Below are 21,312 nucleotides of genomic sequence, written 5' to 3' on the forward strand. Positions count from 1 at the left end.
CTACATACTCTTTCTTTTGGTGAATTCTTTAGCTGTTAGACTGTTAGAGGTTTAGGTTTAATGATGCCTATGCAGATAATGTGTATACATTATATAACATACATGTTACATTGTACATATATGTACATGTGTGTATTAATAATTATCTCTAGATGACATGTACACACATGCATGCACATACATATATCAGTAGCTGTATATGTTCATATATGTCATATCCATAATTTCTTTCCTGAATTCCCATCCTTAATCACCAACTGAAAAATATCTTCACTTTGATATCCTATAAGCATCTCACACTCAGTATAACAAAAATGGAACTCATTAAAAAAATGGAAATCGTGACTTTATTGCCATTCTGACCCTTTTCTATCCCAAGGAAGCACGAACCAGAGAAATGAGACCTAAAACACCATCTTCTTCTTTATTACCCCCTCCACATCATTTACCATATCCTCACACAGCCAGAATGAGCAATCAGGTGACCCAGAAAAACCATCTGTGGATACTGAATAATACATACTTCTGGTTAAGTTGGCAAGATGAAAGGTTGTAGAGATGCCCAGCTCTCCCACACACACTCCAATAAAGCAAAGAGAAACAGAAAAAAGTTCTTTCATTCAGGCCAAAAATATACCAAAAAAGACAGCCAGCAGAGGGTGGGAGAAAGGTCACAACAGGGTAACCAGCGCAATCCTCTATAAAATGTCATAAGGTCTAAAACTGCTGATGAAGGACCAAACTGGAGAAAATAAGACTAATCACAAGACAGCACCAAACACTAGGAAGAAATACTGGAGGGTAAAAGCAGTGCAAGACAAAAAAGAGTAACTTCAGGACAAATAAAAGCAATGTCTTAGATTAAGAAGTGGTCTGGGCACAAGGGTTGTAAGAATGGCTGGAAGAAGAAATGTAAATAATTGGAGAAATATTCATTGTTTATGGGTAGGCCAAGTCAGTGTAATAAAAATGACAGTACTACCTTAATTAATTTACTTAGTGCCATACCAATCAAGCTACCAAAGTAGTATTTTATAGAGCTAGAAAATAATAAAATTCATCTCAAGGAATAAAAGGTTAGGAAACTCAAGGGAATTAAAAAAATAAGCGGTAAGGAAGGGGGCCTAGAAGTACCAAATTGCAAATTATGCTAAAAAGCAGGAAACATCAAAACAATTTGGTGCTGGTTAAGAAATAAGTTGATCAGTGGAGCAAATTAGGTATACAACATACGGAAGCTATGAAGCACAGCAGCCTGAATGTTTGATAAACCCCAAATCCTGGCCTTTGGGGTAAGAACTCACTGTTTGACAAAAAAAATTAGGAAAATTAGAAAGCAATCTGAGAAATCAGGTAGAGAGTAACATCTCATACTATATACCAAGATAAGCTCCAAATGGGTGTATGACTTAGATATAAAGAGTAATACCAGAAATAAATTAGAGGAAGAAGGAAGAGATTACTTGTCAGATCTATGGATAAGAGAATAGTTCATGATTATAGTAAGACATAGAAGGTAAAATCAACAGTTTTCCATATACAAAATTTTAAAGTTTTTGCAGAAACAAAATCCAGGTAAATTTAGAAAGGAAGCAAATAAAGGGGAGGGGAAATCTTTGCAGCAAATTTCTTTGATAATATCCTAATTTTTAAGCTATAAGGAACTGATTCAAATTTGTAAGAATTGATAAATGGCTAAAGGATATGAACAGACAATTTTCAGATGAAAAAATCCAAGCTGTCAATAACCCCCAAAATGCCCTAAATCATTACTAACAGAGAAATATGGAATAAAACAACTCTGAATATGTACCTCCCACCTGTCAGACTGACAAAGTTGATCAAAAAAGGAAAATGATAAATGGTAGAAGGGCTGTCAGAAAACAGGCATATTAATACACTGTTGATGGAGCTGTGAACTGATCTAGCCATTAAACTGTTGCAAAGCCTTTGACCCAGCTTTACCACTACTAAGTCTCCCCAAAAAATCAAAGAAAGAGAAACAGGACCCATATGTATAATCTGCAGAACAAGAAAGCCATGCTAAGTACTAGAGAAGATACAAAGATTAAATCAGACATAGTTCCTGCCTTCATGGAGGTCACAATCATATTAATATGAGGGTTGTGGTGTTCAGTCATTCAATCGTGTCCAACTCTTCATGATCCCATGGACTATAGCATGCCAATACTGTCCATGAGCTTTTCTTGGCAAAGATATTAGTGATTTGCCATTTCTTTCTCCAGTGCCATTTACTTCAGTGAAGGTATAACACATATTAATATATATCACTACACTGTAATACAAAACAATATATGATAAATGCATAAGAACAGTACAAAATAGGGATTACTTAAAGTCCCCATGGGGAAGTAGTCTAATTTGGCTGGACTATGGAAGAAAGAATAATGTGAGATAAAACTGGCCATATAGAGTGAAATCATATTTTGGTGTGCCTTGAATGTCAGGAATTTAAACTTTATTCAGTTGTAGTCATTGAGGAGTTTTGAGGAAAGGAGTGACAGAAGCAGAAGGGTGGAAGGATAGAGAGACTGGAAATGGGAAAATAAGTCAGATGGACATTTTAATAGTCCTCATAGATAATAACGAGAGCATATACTTGGTCAATAATGAGACTGGAAAGGAAGAAATAAATACTAGAGATGTTGAAGAGGGAGAATCTACAACCCTTGAAACTGACTAGATGTGAGAGATCAGAAGGTGAGAAAAGACAAATTCACTACAAGTTTTTGAACATGAGATTGAAAGTATTGGTACTACAGAAATATCAAAGTTATAAATTAAGATGAGTTTTAGGGGAAAGATAAGAAGATGCCCAAGACAGCAAAATATGACTGACTGATTTAAATATGTTAAGAATATGATTACCTTTTAAAAATAGTTTTGTTTTTATTTGGGTTTTCTTGACAGGAGAAACAATTGCAGAACTTACAGATGTAACCAGCTTGAATAATGCAGAATCTGATGGGCAAATAACAATTTTTACTGACAAAACAGGAGTCATAAAAGCTGCAAGGTTACTTCTTTCTTCTGTGACAAAAGTGCTGTTACTGGCAGATCAAATAGTCATTAAACAAATAATAACTTCAAGAAACAAGGTATTTGACTTTTCTACTCTTTTTTACAAATACAGCTATGAGAGTTGTTCATAAGGTTTCTAGGGTTAGTGTATAGTATAGCATAATATATAGTAAATTAATTTTTTTACTAGAACAATATTTTCTTTGGCACGAGTGATAACCAAGTGAAGCAGATTCATTAAACAAACAGTGCTTACTCTCCTTCATTATATATGTTTTCCTAATAAAATGTGTACTGTGATCAGAGGTATGCTAGTAAATTAAAAATTTCATTGCATATTAGGCTATCATTAGTATCTTTGGAAATATTTTACTTGATTGTTTGAAGCGGTATGAATGTATCTTCATTTCTCTGTAAGCTAGATTTTCAGAGTTGCCCCACAACTCTAAGGTTAACACTGGCACAAGTACATTTGTGCTGTCCAACACTATTTACAAACTGTTTGCTCCAGTAAGGATTAGCATCACATTATTTTCTCTGCCACTTATTGTCAGATACTATCAGAAGGTGGGTTATTTTAAGCCTTCGAGGCAAGCCTTGATTCATAAACACACAAACGTGTGTGTGTGTTTGTGTGTGTGTGTGTGTGTGTGTGTGTGTGTGTGTGTGTGTGTGTGTGTGTGTGTGTAAAAATCACTCATTATCATCCCTGGTTTTAGAGCAGAATTTATGTCCTGCTCAGCAAAAATAATGAAAGTAGAAAAATTTGAATTTGCAATAGCAAGCCTCACAAAAGAAATAAAAGAAAGTGAATACTCAGAAGTAAAGGAAAATCTAGAAGAGAAGCAAAATAAAAATTAGAAGAAAATGTGCTCACAATGCAAGCAAAAGATATTGATCTTGAAGGTAGGATACGCAGAGACAACCTAAAGATCATAGGTTTCTGAAGAACATGACAGGACAAAAGGGCCTTACCACTATAATGATGGAAATAATTAAAAAGAGGTGCCCAGAACTTCTAAACATTGAAAATTAAATTCTGGTTGAAAGAATTCATTGATTGACTCCAAAAACCACACCCCTCCCCCCCAAAAAAAGGCTAGAAACTCCAAGACACATAGTAGTTAAATTTAACAATTCAATTCAGAAACAAAATTTGCAAGACATCAGGAGAGGGACCTTTCAATACAAAGGAAGGTACATTCAAATAAAGCTGGACTTTTCTGCACCCTTTAGAAAAAGGAGGAGGGAATGGAATGATATGTTTCAAAAAGCATTGAAGCTCAGGATTCAGCCCAGAGTAGTCCATCCTGCAAATCTGACTTTAACCATACAGAATAAAAATGGAAGAGTTTGAAACATTTTTAGAAGGAAAACTTGATGGCCTAACTGTACCAGAGCTTAAATTGTGTTATAAAGCAGAAGTCATCAAAACTATTTGGTTCTGGCTAAGACAGTGGTGGATTGGTGGAATAGTTTAGGTACATGAGCACGGTAGTCAATAACTATAGTTAGATTGTGTAGATTCAGTAGATTCTGTTTGATAAACTTAATGACTCCAGTTTCTGGGATAAGAACTCACTATTTGACAAAAACTGCTGGGAAAACTGGAAAATATTGTGGCAGATACTGGGCATAGACCAATATCTTACACTATATACTAAGATAAAATCAAAATGGGTACACAATTTAGGTAGAAAGGTTGATACTATAAGCAAACAAGGAGAGCAGGGAATAGTTTACCTGTCAGATTTATGGAGAAAGGAAGGATTTATGACCAAACAAGACAGATAACATTATGAAATGCATAATGGATAATTTTGATTACATTAAATTGAAAAGTTTTTGCACAAACAGAGCCAATGAAACCAAGATTAGAAGGGAAGCAGAAAACAAGGAAACAATTTTTAGAGCCAGTGTTTCTGATAATTTCTAAAATATATAAAGAACTGAGTCAAATTTATAAGAATCCAAGTCATTCCCCAATTGATAAATGGTCAAAGGATATGAACAGGCAGTTTTCACATGAAGAAATTAAAGCTATCTATAGTCATATGAAAGCAATTCTCTAAATCACTATTGATTAGAGAAATGCAAATCAAAACAGCTCTAAGGTACCATCTCACACCTATCAGATTGACTAACATGAAAAAACAAGAAAATGATAAATGTTGGAGAAGATGTGGGAAAATTGGAACACTAATGCATTGTTGGTGTAGTTGGCGAACTGATCCAACCATTCTGGAGAACAATTCGAAACTATGCCCAAAGAGCTGTAAAACTGTGCATATCCTTTGACCTAGCAATGCCACTTCTAGGGCTATATTCCAAAGAGATCATAAAAACAGGAAAGGAACCACCTCTTCTCTACCTCCCATGCTACAAGTGATGAGGCTGCACCCCCAGTCCCTTGCAAAGACATGATACGAGCTTACATCAGAACCTACTCCTGTAATCCAGTCTTCTCCCTCTGTCTTTGCAATGCCACAGAAACCGCATTGCTACCTGTGAAAGTTTGCTTCAGCCTTGATAGCCAGGTTGACCACAACGCTTTAAGAAGCTTTGAGTATAAGAAGAATGGGGGGAGGGGGAAGAGATTAGATAATTATAGGGGTCATGAATTAGAAAATGAGCATCTAGACTAAACAGAGAATATGGATAATGAAGAGAGTGGGAAATCCTTTTGGGAAGGGAGTACAGAAAAATGAAATTTTACAGCTAAGAAACTAGACTAGCTAAAGGGGAAATCTACTTGACTGACTGAAAAGAAAAAGGAGAAGAACTAAATATTTAACCAGATAAAAGGAGGAAAGAAAAAGGAACCCCAAAATCATAAAGGGACAATGGTATTAAATGAGAAGAGGAGATCAGGCATGAGGGGAAGAGAACCAGTGGAAACAGGGTCCCCTTTAAAAAAAAAGATTAAAGTAACTGAAGGAACACAATACTATTTTTACAACTGAAGAGGGAACTTGAAACTGAAAAGCTTCTGCACAGACAACGTTAAGGTGTATAGGATAAGAAGAGAAGTGGTCAAATGTGGAAAAAAATCTTTGTATTAAATTTCTCTGATAAGGGTTTTGTATCTTATCTCTCTACCTAGCTGTCTAATAGTATTGGAATGGTTGTGGAAAAATAGACACACTAATACATTGTGGGTTGAGCTATGAAATGATATAACCATTTTGGAAAGCAATTTGAAATTATGCAAATGAAATAGCTAAATTACCCATACCCTCTGAACCAGTCTTTATTACTGGGCTTATACCCAAGGAAGTCATTGACAAGAAAAACAGTTTCCATATACACCAAAATATTTAGAGCAGCACTTTTTGGAATAGCTAAGAATTGGTAGCAAAGTCGATGTCCATCAATTGGGGAATGGCTAAACAACTTGTGATACATGAATGTAATGGGATATTATTCTGCTGTTAGAAATGATGTATGTGATGAATACATAGAAGCATGGAGAGAACTGTTTGAACTGATGCAGAAGAAAGTTGAGCCAAGAAAACAATATACACAGTGACTATAACAGTGTCAATGGAAAGAACAAACCATACTAAAAAAAAAAACAAAAGTAAAAGTGACAAAACTATTAAGTTCAAGTAGGACTCAAATAAAGGGACATGAGGAGACCCCTCCAGCTTAACCATTTGTGGAGGTGACAAGTCCAGAGATGTTGCACATTAAACATGGTTTTGGACTTTTTCAGTATATCAAACATTGTGCTGACATTTTTTTCTTCTCTTCAAAATATACTGTTTGTCCTATGGGATGACTCTCCGGGAAGGCCAGCAAGATGGATACATGGGATATTATGATAATGTAAAAAACAGAAAATATCAATTAAAAACTTATTTTTAAAAAAATATTGAATGAATCAACACTTTTATTCAAGATAAAAGCAAAAATTGATCTTACTTGGAACTATACTTACCATTTATTCATGATAAAATTTGTGCTTGCTGGGTTCCCAAATATTAGTGGATAATCATAAAACTTGAAGAATAGCATGCAGTCCTATTTTGTTCAATAGAATTGAGCTGAAAATTTGCCTTGTCTTGACCACATTGTGATAGGTGATGAAACTGTAATCTTTGTGGCTGTCCAACCAATTCTTGTTCCTTTTGGAAATTAAGACTTCTGATTCATGTTGGCAGGTTGCCTGGCCTTTTTAATCTTGTTTGAACTTCCCAGTCTGTTGGCTCAAGTAGATATTCATCGTGTACAGGTGATCTCCCCAAAAGCAATAGCCAGAACTGGTGTGACAGACTCACACAAAAGATCAAAGGATGATGAATTTAGTGCTGGAAAGTTATCTAGTCCAACCATCTTCATTTTTATAGATGGGGAAAACAGGTACAGGAAAGTTACATAACCTCCTCAAAATCATACAAGTAGTAACTGAGAGAGCTAGGATTTGAATCCCAGGTCCTCTGACTCCAGACAGACTCCCTTTGTGGAAAAAAAATTTCACCTGGGCCCAGAAGAGGGGAAAGATTCTGATAAGAGTCTGGGGGAAGCTCTTTCTCCCTGATCCCACCCCTGCCTCCAAATTATTGTGAATTAAATTCAACAAAGGTAAACTGAGGCACATTTTAATTTAATAGGATTTCTGCCTACCAGAAGAATGGGAAAATGTTTTGCCTTATTTAGCCAAAGACTCTGAGCAGAAAGACAGCTTCCCTTTTTTAGGAAGTTTTAGGAGTTTTTAGGAAGTAAAGAGCAAGGAACAGATGTTTGAAGATGGGAAAAGAATATGATTGGTTACAGAGTTGGCAGCATCATGGGGGTGAGGAAGACATAACTGATTTTAGAGTTGAGGTGTGGAGAACAATATGATTGATTAGAAGTTGGGAATGATAACCTAGCACAACCCTTTCCTTTCCTCCTATGACTAAGAAATGTTTATTATTTGAGTCCACCTGCAAGGTCAGAGATAGTGAACCAGACTTCTTTGGATAGCAAACCAAACATCCTGGAAGGATAGCTTGGTGGTGTGAAGATACTAGACCAGACTCACTGGTGTCCACATGCATTCCTCAGAGACAGCAGATTTCCTTGAGGCAAGAATAGAATGTGATTAGCAGAACTAGAACTCCTTATAGACCAGCTGAATTTCTGTACTGAGTTCAGAGACCATTACTTAGGTAATTACAGGACAAAATCAATTAGGATCAATAAAAAATGATACAGAACCAATTTAACCTTCTTATGCCTGATTAAATTTCATCAAGAAAAGTGGAGTATCACCCTGAGGTAAGTGACTGGATTTTGCTTTAGTCCTCAGCATTATTGAAACTTAAGCTTCTTTAGGGGCTTATGTTGTGTCCAGATGCTTATGTTTAATGGTCTGCATCTGGAGATAGGCAGGATTTCTTAGGATCATGGGATTTAGAGCTAAGTGAGACCTGAAAGATCATCCCTGCTTTGCTTATCTTGCCAAGTGGTTGGAAGTATCAGGTAAGGTATATGAAAGTTCTTTTTTATGTTCTTGAACCGTGTACAAGTCTAAAATTTTATTATTATTATCGTCATTGTTAGGATGCAACCTAGCCCGTTAGTATAAGGCAATGTTCAAACCATTCCTAGGAGCACAGCTGCTTGTCCTGTACTTTAAAAGTATTCAATTCTTTCCTTTCCCACCCCCAATCCACACCCCTGCTCTTTCTGTTCAGATCATCAACCAGAGGAAAGAAGAAGTTGGGGGGAGGGGCAAGGGGAGACTTATTTGTGACTAGAGGACTTTGTGCCTGTGTAATGAATTTTAGGGACTAACTTCTCCTATAGCTTTTGGAAAATTGGCACTGACTCTAGCAGTGCCTGTGGCTGCTACTGCAGAACTCTAATCTGGGCATGAATGTTTCAGAATGCTTCTTAGTCCAGTGCATTCTGACAAGTGGAGGGTTATGAGATTTTCCTGCAAGCTAGCTGTAGTGTTTTGCACAAACCCCAGTTCCTTGTCATTGTATTGTTGTTATAAAGCTGACAAGGATTGAAGTCTTGGTAATCTTGGGACAATATATGCCTTTGTCTGATTTAAGAGCAGCTTCCTAGGAAATCAAATTGGTAGGCAGCGGTTTTTTTTTCCCATTAACTATTATGTAGCAAATGGATCCTGTGGCAAGATTGTGGGATGTTTACAGAAAATGTTGGTTCCCTGCAGTAGGTCAAGAGAGATGTAGATACTGTATTGTCCCCTTTCCCATTTACAGTGCACCTTTTCATTTTTGGTTCCAAAGACATAGATAAGAATAAAATTAAAATGTGCAAAATAGACAAGGCCCACAAATCTTGGCAGGTATTTAGTTAGGTGATGATTTGGAGGTATATTTTATTTCAGCAGTGTGTTATGATAATGTGGCCATCCTTTTGTAGCACCAAGCACTCTAGCATATACAGGATGACATGCTGGCACAAGTTCTTAGATCTGCTTTTCTAAGGAAAGCAACTTAAAAGGGGGTCAACAATCTACTTTAATTACATTCACCAACAGATAAAACACAAGCAGAAAAATAAAGACCAATGGACAAGGCTTCTAACTGTCTGACCATAAGCAACACATACAACAGACAGATCCAACTGTCTGACCATTATATACATACATAGTTGCCAGAGAGAGAAGCACCAACATCTGGGTTTTCAAAGGGGAGATTGGTGGGGGGGGGCCCTTAATGGCTCCCCAAAGTCTCATCTGGCACATGAACTTTCTTCCAAAGAGTGAGCCCCAAAGCAAAGCTTCTTCTCAGAATATATATACACTTTACAGAGTTGGAGGGCATCACGACCCTCATGACCCAGTGCCTCATTAACAATTAACAAAAGGTGTGGGCCTTCCTACAATACAAGCCTCCTTTAATGGGCTCCCTCTGAGCCCTGTTAATGGACGAGGAAGATTTTAACTCTCATTAACATTACATGTTTAAAGTAGCTTTTATTTCTAAAAATTCCCTGACCTAAATAGTTACATTTCTACTCCACGATAATCATTGATAGGATATAAAGTGAGTTTTATGAAGGATGACTGTGTGATTAGAACCCGTTAAAAAGATATGCCTTTTTTTTAAGTTAAATCATATTAGAAGCCATAATTTTGGGAAAAGTTAATTTAAGTATAGATATGATTCATTGTTTCAGAGAAATTGATGCACCATATGTAAATTTATTCATAGTGATGGATATCTTGGGACACAAAGCCTCTAAGAATTCTAGCTGAGGCAAAAGCTACAAGTGTGTACTATAACCAAGCATTTACCGACACTATTGGAGCAGCATCTGGAAGTGACTGTAAGACTAAGGTTAGAGGAAAGACATTGAAGGCATGAGTTTCCCTTCCTGGCACATGCCTTGGCCACATCTGTTCCCAGTATAAATGTGCCTCACACATGATCCCTACATATCTCTCCCTCTGTGACCTCTATGTGTGTTATTTTTCCCTAATGATGCTGAGTGTGTTTGTGGGATATGCCCCTGGGTTTATGGGGGAGATACTTTGTTACTACTTTCTTACTGTATCTTTGAAATGGTATTGCTTTGAGCTAATTGCAGCCTTTGACTGTTGAAGGTAAACAATGGGAGCTCATGGGCTATATTTTAGTAATGCATATGTACATAGTATCACGAACCCAGGGTAGTTCTCCAAGACACCTGAGTGGTACATGTAGACTGGGGATGGTGGTGGAGGTGCTCCTGGGGTGCTGCTTTAGGAGGTGACTCAAGTTCACTGTCTCAAAATAGGACTATCTTCTTTTTAAAGACTCCAGAGACAGAGCTGACCTTAAGTCAGCCAGTCTTTGGAAGGATCCTGTTTCTTGTCAGTTGCCTTTATGCAGAGACCAGAGCTCTAGCATGTAATCAGTTGATTTGGGAAACTTTCCAGTTTGATCAAGAATTACCCTGATTTGTTTCCCTTACAAATATATATTTTTAAAAATGAATCCTAAAGTTTTATAAGTAAATCTGATTACTATTAAGATTATAAAATTATGAAAGGGGGGACACAGAACCAAGATGGCAGAGTAAAAGCAGGGACTCACCAGAGCTTTCTCCCAAATCCCTCCAAATACCTATAAAAAATTACTCCAAACAAATTGTAGAGCAGCAGAACCCACAAAAAGATAGTGAAACATATCTCTGGCCTGGAAAGTTGATAGTAGAGGTCTGTTGCACCAGCCTAAGTGAGATGTGCAGTCCAGCACAGGCCTTACCAGCACAAATGAAGTCCTAGCAAACCTGGAGCAGGCCTCCAGGGGACTGAATCACTGGCAGTTGTGGCAATTTGCAGACTTCTAATCCCTCAAACACTAAAGACAACTTAGAAGGTCAGTTGGAAAGGACTGTTAGACCTGGATGAGAGAGGACCAAAGTAAAATTCTGGTCCCAGAACAGCCTCCACCCCAGCAAACCAGGAGCAGGCCTGGGGAATGACTGAATCAGTGGTAGTGGCTGTAATGGCAGCAGCTTTTTTTGGAGCTCTCAACCCACAGATGGTAAAGGATCAAACAGCTGGTCAGAAGGCGATTACAGGAGTCTCTTTGCTATCATTGAGGCAGGACTCTGTTGGTTTGCCCATACTTGGATCTGAGTTGCATTCCTGATTGGCAGTCACAGAGCAATGAGGAGCACTGACATAGCAGTGGAGAGGGAAGCCTCCTCACAATTCCAGGGCAGAAAATAGTGCTTGTGGTCACTCACAGACCATAAACCCCTCTTCTTAGATCATACCACCTTGGAAGAACTGAAAACTTAGACGTATCTCTGAAGACAGCTGCACAAACTCCTAAAGCTTGGAATAGGATGCCCTCTCTACTGGAAGCAGAGCCCTATTTTAACAAACAGTTAAAAGTCAAATAACAGTCTTGGAAAATGAGCAAGCAACAGAAAAAAAAATCAGACTATAGAATCTTACTCTCTGGTGCTAAGGAAGATCAAAACATACACTTAAAAGAAGACAACAGAGTCAAAGCTCTTACATCTAAAACCTCTAAAAAAATGTTATTTGGTCTTGGGCCATGGAAGAGGTCAAAAAGGATTTTGAAAATCTAGTAAGAGAAGAAAAATAGGGAAGAGAAATGGAAGTGATGTGGAAAATCATGAAAAATGAGTCAGCTTGGTAAAGAAGACAAAAAGAATGCTTAAGAAGATAACACCTTAAAAAATAGACTAGACCAAATGGCAAAAGAGGTACAAAAAGCCAGTGAGGAGAAGAATGCCTTAAAAAGCAGAATAGGCCTAATGGAAGAGGAGATCCAAAAGCTCACTGAAGAAAATAATTCCTTAAAAATTAGAATGGAGCAAATGGAAGCTAATGACTCTTTGAGACATCAAAAAATTACAAAACAGAACAAAAGGATGAAAAAATGGAAAACAGTGTGAAGTATTTCACAGCTTTTACATTAAGGGATTGGAGGGCTTGAAATATGATATTTCAGAAGTCAAAGGAGCTAAGATTAAAACCAAGAATCAGCTACCCAGCAAAACTAAGCATAATCATTGGGGGGGAGGGGCAGGAATTGACATTCAGTGACATAGAGGAATTTGGTACATTCTTGAGAAAAAAACAGTTAAATAGAAATTTGACTTTCATATATAAGACTCAAGAGAAGCACGAAAAAGTAAACAGGAAACAGAAATCATAAGAGACTTGTTAAAGTTAAACTGTATACATTTCCTACACGGAAAGATGATATTTGTAACTCATGAAATTTTTCTCATTATTAGGGTAGTTGGAGGGAATATATACATAGAGAGAGAGAGAGACAGAGGGCACAGGGTGAGCTGAATATGAAGGAATGATATTTAAAAAATAAAATTAAGGGGTGAGAGAGGAATGTACTGGGAAAAGGACAAAAGGAAAAGGTGAAATGGAGTAAATTTTCTCACATAAAAGAGGCAAGAAAAAGCTTCTACAGTAGTTGGTGAGAGGGAATGAGTGAACCTTACACTCACTGGAATTGGCTTAAGGAGGGAATAACATACATACCCAAGTGGGCATGAAAATCTGTCTTACCCAACAGAAAAATAGAGGGAAGGGGATAAAAGAGGTAGGGAGGGCAGATTGGGGGAGGAGTAATCAGAAACAAACACTTTTGAGGAGGGACAGGGTGAAAGGAAACAATGTGACTATTATGAAAGTAGTTTGCATGACTGCACATGTATAAACTATATTGAATTGCTTGCCTTCTCATTGAGGATGAGTAGGGCGGGAGAGAGAGTGAGAATTTGCACCTCAAAGTTATAAAAACAAATGTTAAAAATTGTTTTTACATGTAACTGGGAAATAAGGTACGTAGGCAATGGGATATAGAAATCTCTTACCCTCCAGGAAAATAGGAGAAGGGGATAAGGGGGGGCAGTGATAGAAAGGAGGGCAAAATGGCAGAAGGAGTAATCAGAAGCAAACACTTTTGAGAAAGGACAGGGTGAAAGAAAAGAGAGAATAGAATAAGCAGGGTTAGGGAGAATAGGATGGAGGGAATTGCAATTTACAGTAGTACCTGTGAAAAAAAATTTTGAAGCAAGCTTCTCTGATAAAGGCTCATTTTTCTAACATAGAGACATCAAAAAATTATAAAACAGAACCAAAAGAATGAAAAATTATAAAAATAAGAGCCATTCCCCAATTGGTAAATGATCAAAAGATATAATCAGTTTTCAAATGAAGTAATTAAAGCTATCTATAGCCATATGAAGAAATATTCTAAGTCATTATTGATTGGAGAAATGCAAGTTAAAACAATTCTGAGTTACTACCTTATACCTATTAGATTAGACAACAGTACAGAAAAGGCAAATGCAAATGTTGGAGGGGATGTGGGGAAAATGAGACATTAATGTACTGTTGTAGAAGTTGTGAATTGATTAAACCATTCCATAGAGCAATTTGGAACTATGCCCAAAGAAATGTAAAACCATCCATATGCTTTGATCTAGCCATACCACTGCTAGGTCTGTATCCCAAAAGAGATTAAAAAACAAAAAGGAAAAGGATCTAGCTGTACAAAAAATATTTATAGCAGTTCTTTTCTGTGGGTAAAGAATTGGAAATTGAGGGGATGCACATCAGTTGGAGAGTGGCTGAATAAGTTGTGGTATGTAATTGTGATGTAATACTATATAATAATAATACTATATAAGAAATGAGCAGGATGCTGTCAGAAAAACCTAGAAAGACTTACATGGGCTGATGAAATGTAATGGGTACAACGTAACAGCAATATTGTAGGATGATCAGCTGTGAATGACTTAGCCATTCCTCGTAATGCAACTATCCATAACAACTCTGAAGGATTTAGGATTAAAAATGCTATCCATCCCCAGAGAAAGAATTGATGGTGTCTGAATACAGATTGAAACACCTTTTTTTTCACTTTATTTTTCTTGAGGTTTTTTTTAATCTGTGTTTTCTTTTACAACATGACTATTATGGATACGTTTTGCCTGACTACACTTATATTTCCTATATGGAATTGTTTGCCTTCTCAATGAATGAAGGGTTGGGAGGTTGGAAGCAAGAGAATTTGGAACTCAAAATTTTAAAACAAATCTTAAAAATTGTTGTTACATGTAACTGGGAAAATTAAATGCTAAATAAGTACAAAAAAATTACACACATAAAAAATATTTGATAATTATATTTCAGTATGAAAAAAGATTATAAAATTATGTTTTGTTTCATAGGTCCTTGCAACTATGGAACAGCTGGAGAGCGTGAGGAGTTTTCAGGAGTTTGTGCAAATATTCAGTCAGTTTGGAAATGAAATGGTAGAGTTTGCACACCTAACTGGAGACAGACAAAATGTATGTGGTTTCTAGGTCTTAGAAATTTAGAGTAAAAAACCAAAATTTACTTTTATTTTCACTTGAAATTATATTCTTTTCTAAGTGAATTATGTGCCCAAACTTTTATAAGCGTTTATGGATGTCTTTGAGAAGTGAGCCAAGATAAATAAATAGAATGTTTAACAATTGTATGTATTGTGTGTATATATTTTAAAAAAACACTTTTTAATAAATAATTGTTAGGTACCCAGTCCAGTCTACAAATGCCTGAAGAATGTTATCCAAAATACCATACATTTTAAATTTTTTCATTTTCACCTAATAATATTCATTCAATAGAGGATTCATGTTTCAGATAGAAATTGGATTAGATGTGAGATCGGATTAATCACACTCTAAGATTTGATGATTCGAGTGCTTTTCATTATCATTAGTAATAATAGTAGCTAGCATTTACATAATGCTCATCTCATTTAATCCTCACAATAACTCTGGGAGGTAGGTGCTATTATTACCCTCATTTTATGGAGGAAAAAACTGAATCTGATAGAGGTGAAGTGATTGCCTAAGGTTGTCAATAACTAATAGATGTTTGAGGCCTCGGGTCTTTTAGACTCCAGATTCAGCATTCTGTGTGCTGGGCTACCTAGCTGCCTGGCAGACCCTTTTGTTTTCAGTGAAAAGATTAATAATTAGAGAGGAAACAGTAAAAATTGAATGAGAAATAGTTTTTATTGATGTCGACTACTCATACTTGAGGAAAAGCAGCTTTAATTAGAAGTTGATGAACTTGGTGATGGACTAGAGGTGTAAGATGAGGTATACATTATCAGTGGTCAATATGTTGAATTGTTTTGCTTACGTATATTTATTTCTTATGGAAGCAGGAAATTAGAGGGTACTAATGAGATTCAAAAAAAATAGAAAGAAAAGGACGTCAGTAAAATATAATGAAAATACAGGAAATAAGGAAATAAAAATTCAAAAGAGGACACAAACGGAAATTTTGTCACTATCACATTCCTGTCCTGTCCCCTTCAAAATCATTGTGTTCTGGCAGTCTAGGCTAGAGGTTTGAGTTCTTGTTAGTGGTTATCTTTTCTGATACATAAGTGGAATAAATGTAAAGAAATTCATAGGAAAAATGTAAGGTTTTATATTTGAATGTAAAAAATATCAACTTATAAAATCAATTTATAAAAAAATCAACAAATAAAGAATAGGCAAGTATGGCTAGGTGATAGTTTTGTGAAAAAGATAAAAAGTTTCAGTGGACTGCACATTCAGGATGAGTCCACTATGTTGCCTTTTGTTTATATGCCACAATTATTTCCCTTTAAAGCATTTCTCCCCACTAAACCTTCCCTTATAAAATAACAAAAGTATTTATGCAAATCCATCTGATGTTACTGCTTCTGGCTGTGTTTACCAGAGTCTTCATTCCTTAGGCTTACCTCTCTCCTTAAAGGAGGAAAGTATGTGTCTTTATGAGTTGTACAGGACTGAGATTGTTCACCATAGTTTATCCTAGTTTGACTTCTTTTAAGTGGTGTTATAATTAAATAGACTCTTGGAGTTTGGTCTGATAGTATTGTATCATTGTTTCTATTTAGGACATACAATCCAGATTTCAGTCAACCAACTTAAAAATAAGGCTTTTGGAACACAACCTGATGATAATTTTCAAAAATTTCTATTTCCATGTTTAATTTGATTACACACGTATAGCCTATATCAGTTTGCTTGCTGTCTTAGGAAGAGGGGAGGGATGGGAAGGAGAAAAAAATTTGGAACTCAAAATCTTATTAAAAAGTGAATGTTGAAAACTATCTTTACATGTAATTGGAAAAAATAAAATACTATTAAGTGGGAAAAAATGAAATAAAAAATTTATATTTCCTTTAATTATGGCATCTTTAAGTGCTTTTTCTTTAGTGAAGAAGGTTTTCAGGTGTTGAATTTGTTTCTGTAGTCATTCAAAAATGTTAGTAATTTCATTTTCATTCTGTTTTAGGATTTGAAAGATGAAAAGAAAAAGGCAGAAATGGCAGCAGCTCGAGCAGTTCTTGAGAAGTGTACTATGATGCTTCTCACAGCTTCAAAGGTAATATGAAAATTAGTGGTTTTAATTTTTCAGTATTTGAGAACTTAAAATTGGTAGTTTGCATTGTTTGTCTTTTTAAAAAAACTTTAAATTTTAAAAACTGTACTCTAAAAGTAGAATTTTATTCTAAGAAATTTAAGACATGAAAAACATAGGAAAGTTCTCTTTCTCCAGAATAATCCTTTGGATTATATTGTACAATTAAAATTTTCCCCATTCTACAGATAAGGAAACTGGTAATTCACACAGGAAGTATCTGTGGGTGGATTTGAATTCAAAACTCCTAACTCCAACCTCTGTCTACTATCTCTGTTTACTCCTTATGTACATATTTATTGAGCATCTGTTATGTAGTAAATAAATGAATTGCTTACATTGATGCTCTAATATTAATCTTTTGATTCCTCATGTCACTACAGAGAGATTCATCAGTTACAAAATTCATTTATTCCTCTGCATGTTATGTAAGCATTCACCTAAAAGAAGTCCACTTTTTTTTAAAAGACATGTCTTAGGCATCCTAATTGTGAATCAGCTCGTAAAAATAAAGGGGGAGTATTTCACCGAATGAAACTGGCTTTGGAACAAGTAATTGAAATTGTAACAGACTGTAGACCAAATGGAGAGAATGAAATACCATCTATCAGTATATATGCTGGCATAAAAGAACTTAAGGTAAGAATAAGAAAGAACTATAATTTTTTTCCATTTCTATTTTCTCTTACTAATAGTTGTCTATGGGTTCATATTTTAGGATCGGAGCTTTACAAAGATTGGTAATATCTATGTTTTTAATAATTTACTACATTCTCACCTCTGGGTTCTCAGTTATAAAATTTGGATTTTTCTCTTTGACCAAAAAGTTGTCCTCTTTCTGTTTCTCTAATGAAGTGCATATGTAGGCATGTATATGGCTACTGTTAGAGAAGAAGTCATTAATCTCCAATAGAGGGCTAGCTCCAGCTCTAGCACACTGTTGTATACTTTGAGGCTGTTGGTTTAAAAATGTGAAGGTAACTCAGTCCAGCTAGTGGTAAGGAAATACTAAATTTAAACTTTTTTTAAAAAGTGGTTTATCATAGAACAGTGATTCATACACAAGCTCTGTGCATTTATTTTCATAAACTTGTGCTCTTAATCTTGCAAAAGCTACTCGCCAGTACAGATCAAATCCAACGTAGCCAACTCTTTTCCTTTAAAAGTTCTTGGCTTTGCATGAATACCCATGAAACATGCAGCTTATCTTTTGGTTTCTTTCTCTCATGATAAGCACACCTTCTTTTCTGTTCATACATCTCTCTGATACCATCCTTTATGCTACTACTGTTGCCCAGTTCTTGAGTGTGAAAGATGTTACAACCTCATTATGCATCGCAAGGTCTTCTACATGAGACACATGATCAAGAGTTTAGATGTGGGAAAAGTCAAGTAGATGATGAATTTCTAATATATACCAGTGGTTCTCAAACTTTTACTCAGTGGTAGAACCTTAAGTTTATTTATTAAATTATAATGTATTTTATTCTTTTCAGTCAGCAAAACTCACCTTTTTTGTCTTTCTCTCATCATTGGGAACTAAAGAAAAATGAAAGCCTTTGTTATAAATATGTATAGCCAAGTGAAACAGATTTCTGCATTGGCCATCTCCAAAATGCACATGCATACACACACATTTAAGTGACACATATGTCTCATTCTTTATTCTGAGTCCTTCACCTCTTTACTAGGAGGTACATAGCATGTTTCATTATTAGTCCTCTGGAATCATGGTTGGTCATTATCCTGATCAGTTATTTATTCTGTCAGAGTTGTTTGTCTTTACTATATTATTGTTATTTTATAAATCGTTCTGGTTTTATGGCTTCACTCTGTATTAGTTCCCAAGTTGCTTTGAAATCTTCCCCTTCATCAGTTCTTACAACACCATGGTATTCTATCACATTCATATACCATACCTTGTTTAACCTTTCTCCAGTTTCTGGGTACCCCCTCAGATTCCCATTCTTTGCCACTCCGAAAAGAGTTAACAATATTTTTGTAAATCTTTAGTTAGAGCTCATTTTGCTTAGGAAACATTGGTCTAAATGTGTGTGTTCGTGTTTGTCCTTTGTTGCCGAAGAAGACCATACCATCAGAGAAAGATTGACATGACTTGCACTTGACTTTGTTTTGAGTGAGGGAGGGCTGTGCAGGTCACCAGCCTCACTTCTCCTCCAGAGCCATTTGAATCCAGTGACCAGATATTCATCAAGATGACTGGAGATGACTTGGGGCTAAGTGAGTTGCCCAAGGTCACACAGCTAGTGAGTGTCAAGTGTCTGAGGTGAGATTTGAACTCAGATTCTCCTGAGTCCTGCACTGGTGCTTTATTCACTGCACCAAAATTAAATGGACAGTCCATAGAATTGATCAGTACCTACATTTTAGCCATTATAGATGGAACAGTGAGCTTGTCCTAGAATTGAACAGGAGGGGAGAGACCTTGTTGTACTGGTAAGTTTTGGTTATCCTTCTTCTCTCATAAAAAGCACATGATAAGCACACCTTCTTTTCTGTTTCCCTAACACAATGGCTCATTTTACAACACTTTCATTTCTGAATATATTCTTTCCTTCTCCCATTTTGCCCTGATACAGTGCCATCCATTCCTTGTAGTAATGAAAAAAAGAAAGTGATGGTGCAAAAAGCACTGCATATCCTTTCTGATAGTGAACACAATATTCCATACCTATACCCTCCTCCCAACTCTGCAAAGAAAGGAAATGCATTTTTTCTTCTCTTCTACAGATCCAAGCTCCTTAAGTTATTCCAATTTCATACCACTCCATTTCTTTTTTTTTTTGCATTTACATTTGTGTAGTCAGACTTATCTCTTTAAATAACAGTATTCTTTCCATAATGTTATGTACCTGAGAGTCATTATCTACCACAATTTCTGAAGAATTAAAGTTGATGGATCACTCAGGAGCATTGGAAAGGCCCTAACATAATGCTTAATAAATGTTTATTCGGTGGATGAGTGAATGCCAGTTTGTTCACTTAGTGACAAAAATGTACAACAAGATAACTGGAACCAAATTGTCTTGGCACACCTTTCCTGCTAGATAGGTCTATTAAGGAAATCAAATTAGTTATCAAAAAAAAAGAAGCATTCAAAGTCAAGAAATAGGCTGAAAAAATAAGCAAACAACCCACCCCATAAGAAACTACTACAGTGGCAGGAAAAATTAAAAAGAAGACAACAATATGAAAACAGCTACAACCGAAACCTCAAAGAAAAATGCAAATTGATCCCAAGGCTAATAAGAATTCCAGAAAGCATTACAGAAATAAGAATGGTAGAGGAAAAAAATGGGAAAAGGAATGAGATCAATCCAAGAAAACTGTGAAAAGATAATTAACAGCTTGGTAATATAGACATAAAAGATATTAAATATTAAATTATTATAAAAATATTAAATTAAATATTAAAAATTAAAAAACAGAATTGGAAAAATGATAAAAGAGGCATAAAAATTCATTGTAGAAAAAACTTCTTAAAAAACAGAATTAGCTAAATGGAAAAACAGATTACAAAAATGTCAATAAAGAAAATAATTCCTTAAAAATTAGAATGGGGCAAGTGGAAGCTAATGACTACAGGAGACATCAAAAAATAATAAAGTCAAAAGATTTAAAAAAAAGAAAATGTGAAATATCTCTTCAGAAAAACAACTGAACTGAAAAATAGATAGAAGAAAGGCAATTTAAGAATTATTAGACTACTTGAAAGCCACAAGCAAAAAAAGAACCTAGACATCATCCTTCAAGAAATTGTCAGTTAAACACCAAATTGGAAATCCTAAAAATTAAATGTGAGATTAATAAAATTGAATGTAAGAAAACCATTGAATTATTGAGTAAAGGTAGAAGTTGGTTTTATGGGGAAAAAAACAATAAAATAGGTTGACCATTGGTTAATATGATCAAAAAGAGAAAGAAAACCAAATTACTCATTAAAAATGAAAAGGCCAAATATATCACTAATGAAGATGAAATCAATGCAGTTATTAGGAGTTTTTTGCCCAGTTATATATTAATAAATTTTAACAGCTTAAGTGAAATGAAAGAATATTTACAAAGATATAAACTTCTTAGAGTAGAGGTTCCCAAACTTATTTGGCCTCCCACCCCCTTTCAAAAAAATTCACTCAGTGCCTCCCCTGGAAATCTATTTTCTTTACTTCTTTAATGTTTTTTTTTTTAATTGCATTGTTTTAAGAAATATGTAAAATAATTTTTAATGACTCATCTTAAATTTAATAATTTGTTGTAAATTTGTGGATTTTTCCTGCATTGAAATTTTGATGACACAGTATTGAGTATTGTAAACAAGTCATTAC

General features: G+C 35.5%; 1 protein-coding gene across 1 annotated transcript in view; it reads left to right on the forward strand.

Annotated features, from left to right (window-relative positions):
• CTNNAL1 (catenin alpha like 1) overlaps positions 1–21,312 on the forward strand; it is a 98,284-nt gene that overhangs the window by 27,647 nt on the left and 49,325 nt on the right. The window contains exons 3-6 of the mRNA XM_072604362.1: positions 2,932–3,119; positions 14,725–14,844; positions 16,841–16,930; positions 17,435–17,605. Coding sequence (XP_072460463.1) covers positions 2,932–3,119; positions 14,725–14,844; positions 16,841–16,930; positions 17,435–17,605 — 569 coding nt within the window. The remainder of the gene's footprint in view (positions 1–2,931; positions 3,120–14,724; positions 14,845–16,840; positions 16,931–17,434; positions 17,606–21,312) is intronic.

This window comes from Notamacropus eugenii, chromosome 1 (assembly GCF_028372415.1).
Source record: "Notamacropus eugenii isolate mMacEug1 chromosome 1, mMacEug1.pri_v2, whole genome shotgun sequence".
NCBI classification, from domain to species: domain Eukaryota; kingdom Metazoa; phylum Chordata; class Mammalia; order Diprotodontia; family Macropodidae; genus Notamacropus; species Notamacropus eugenii.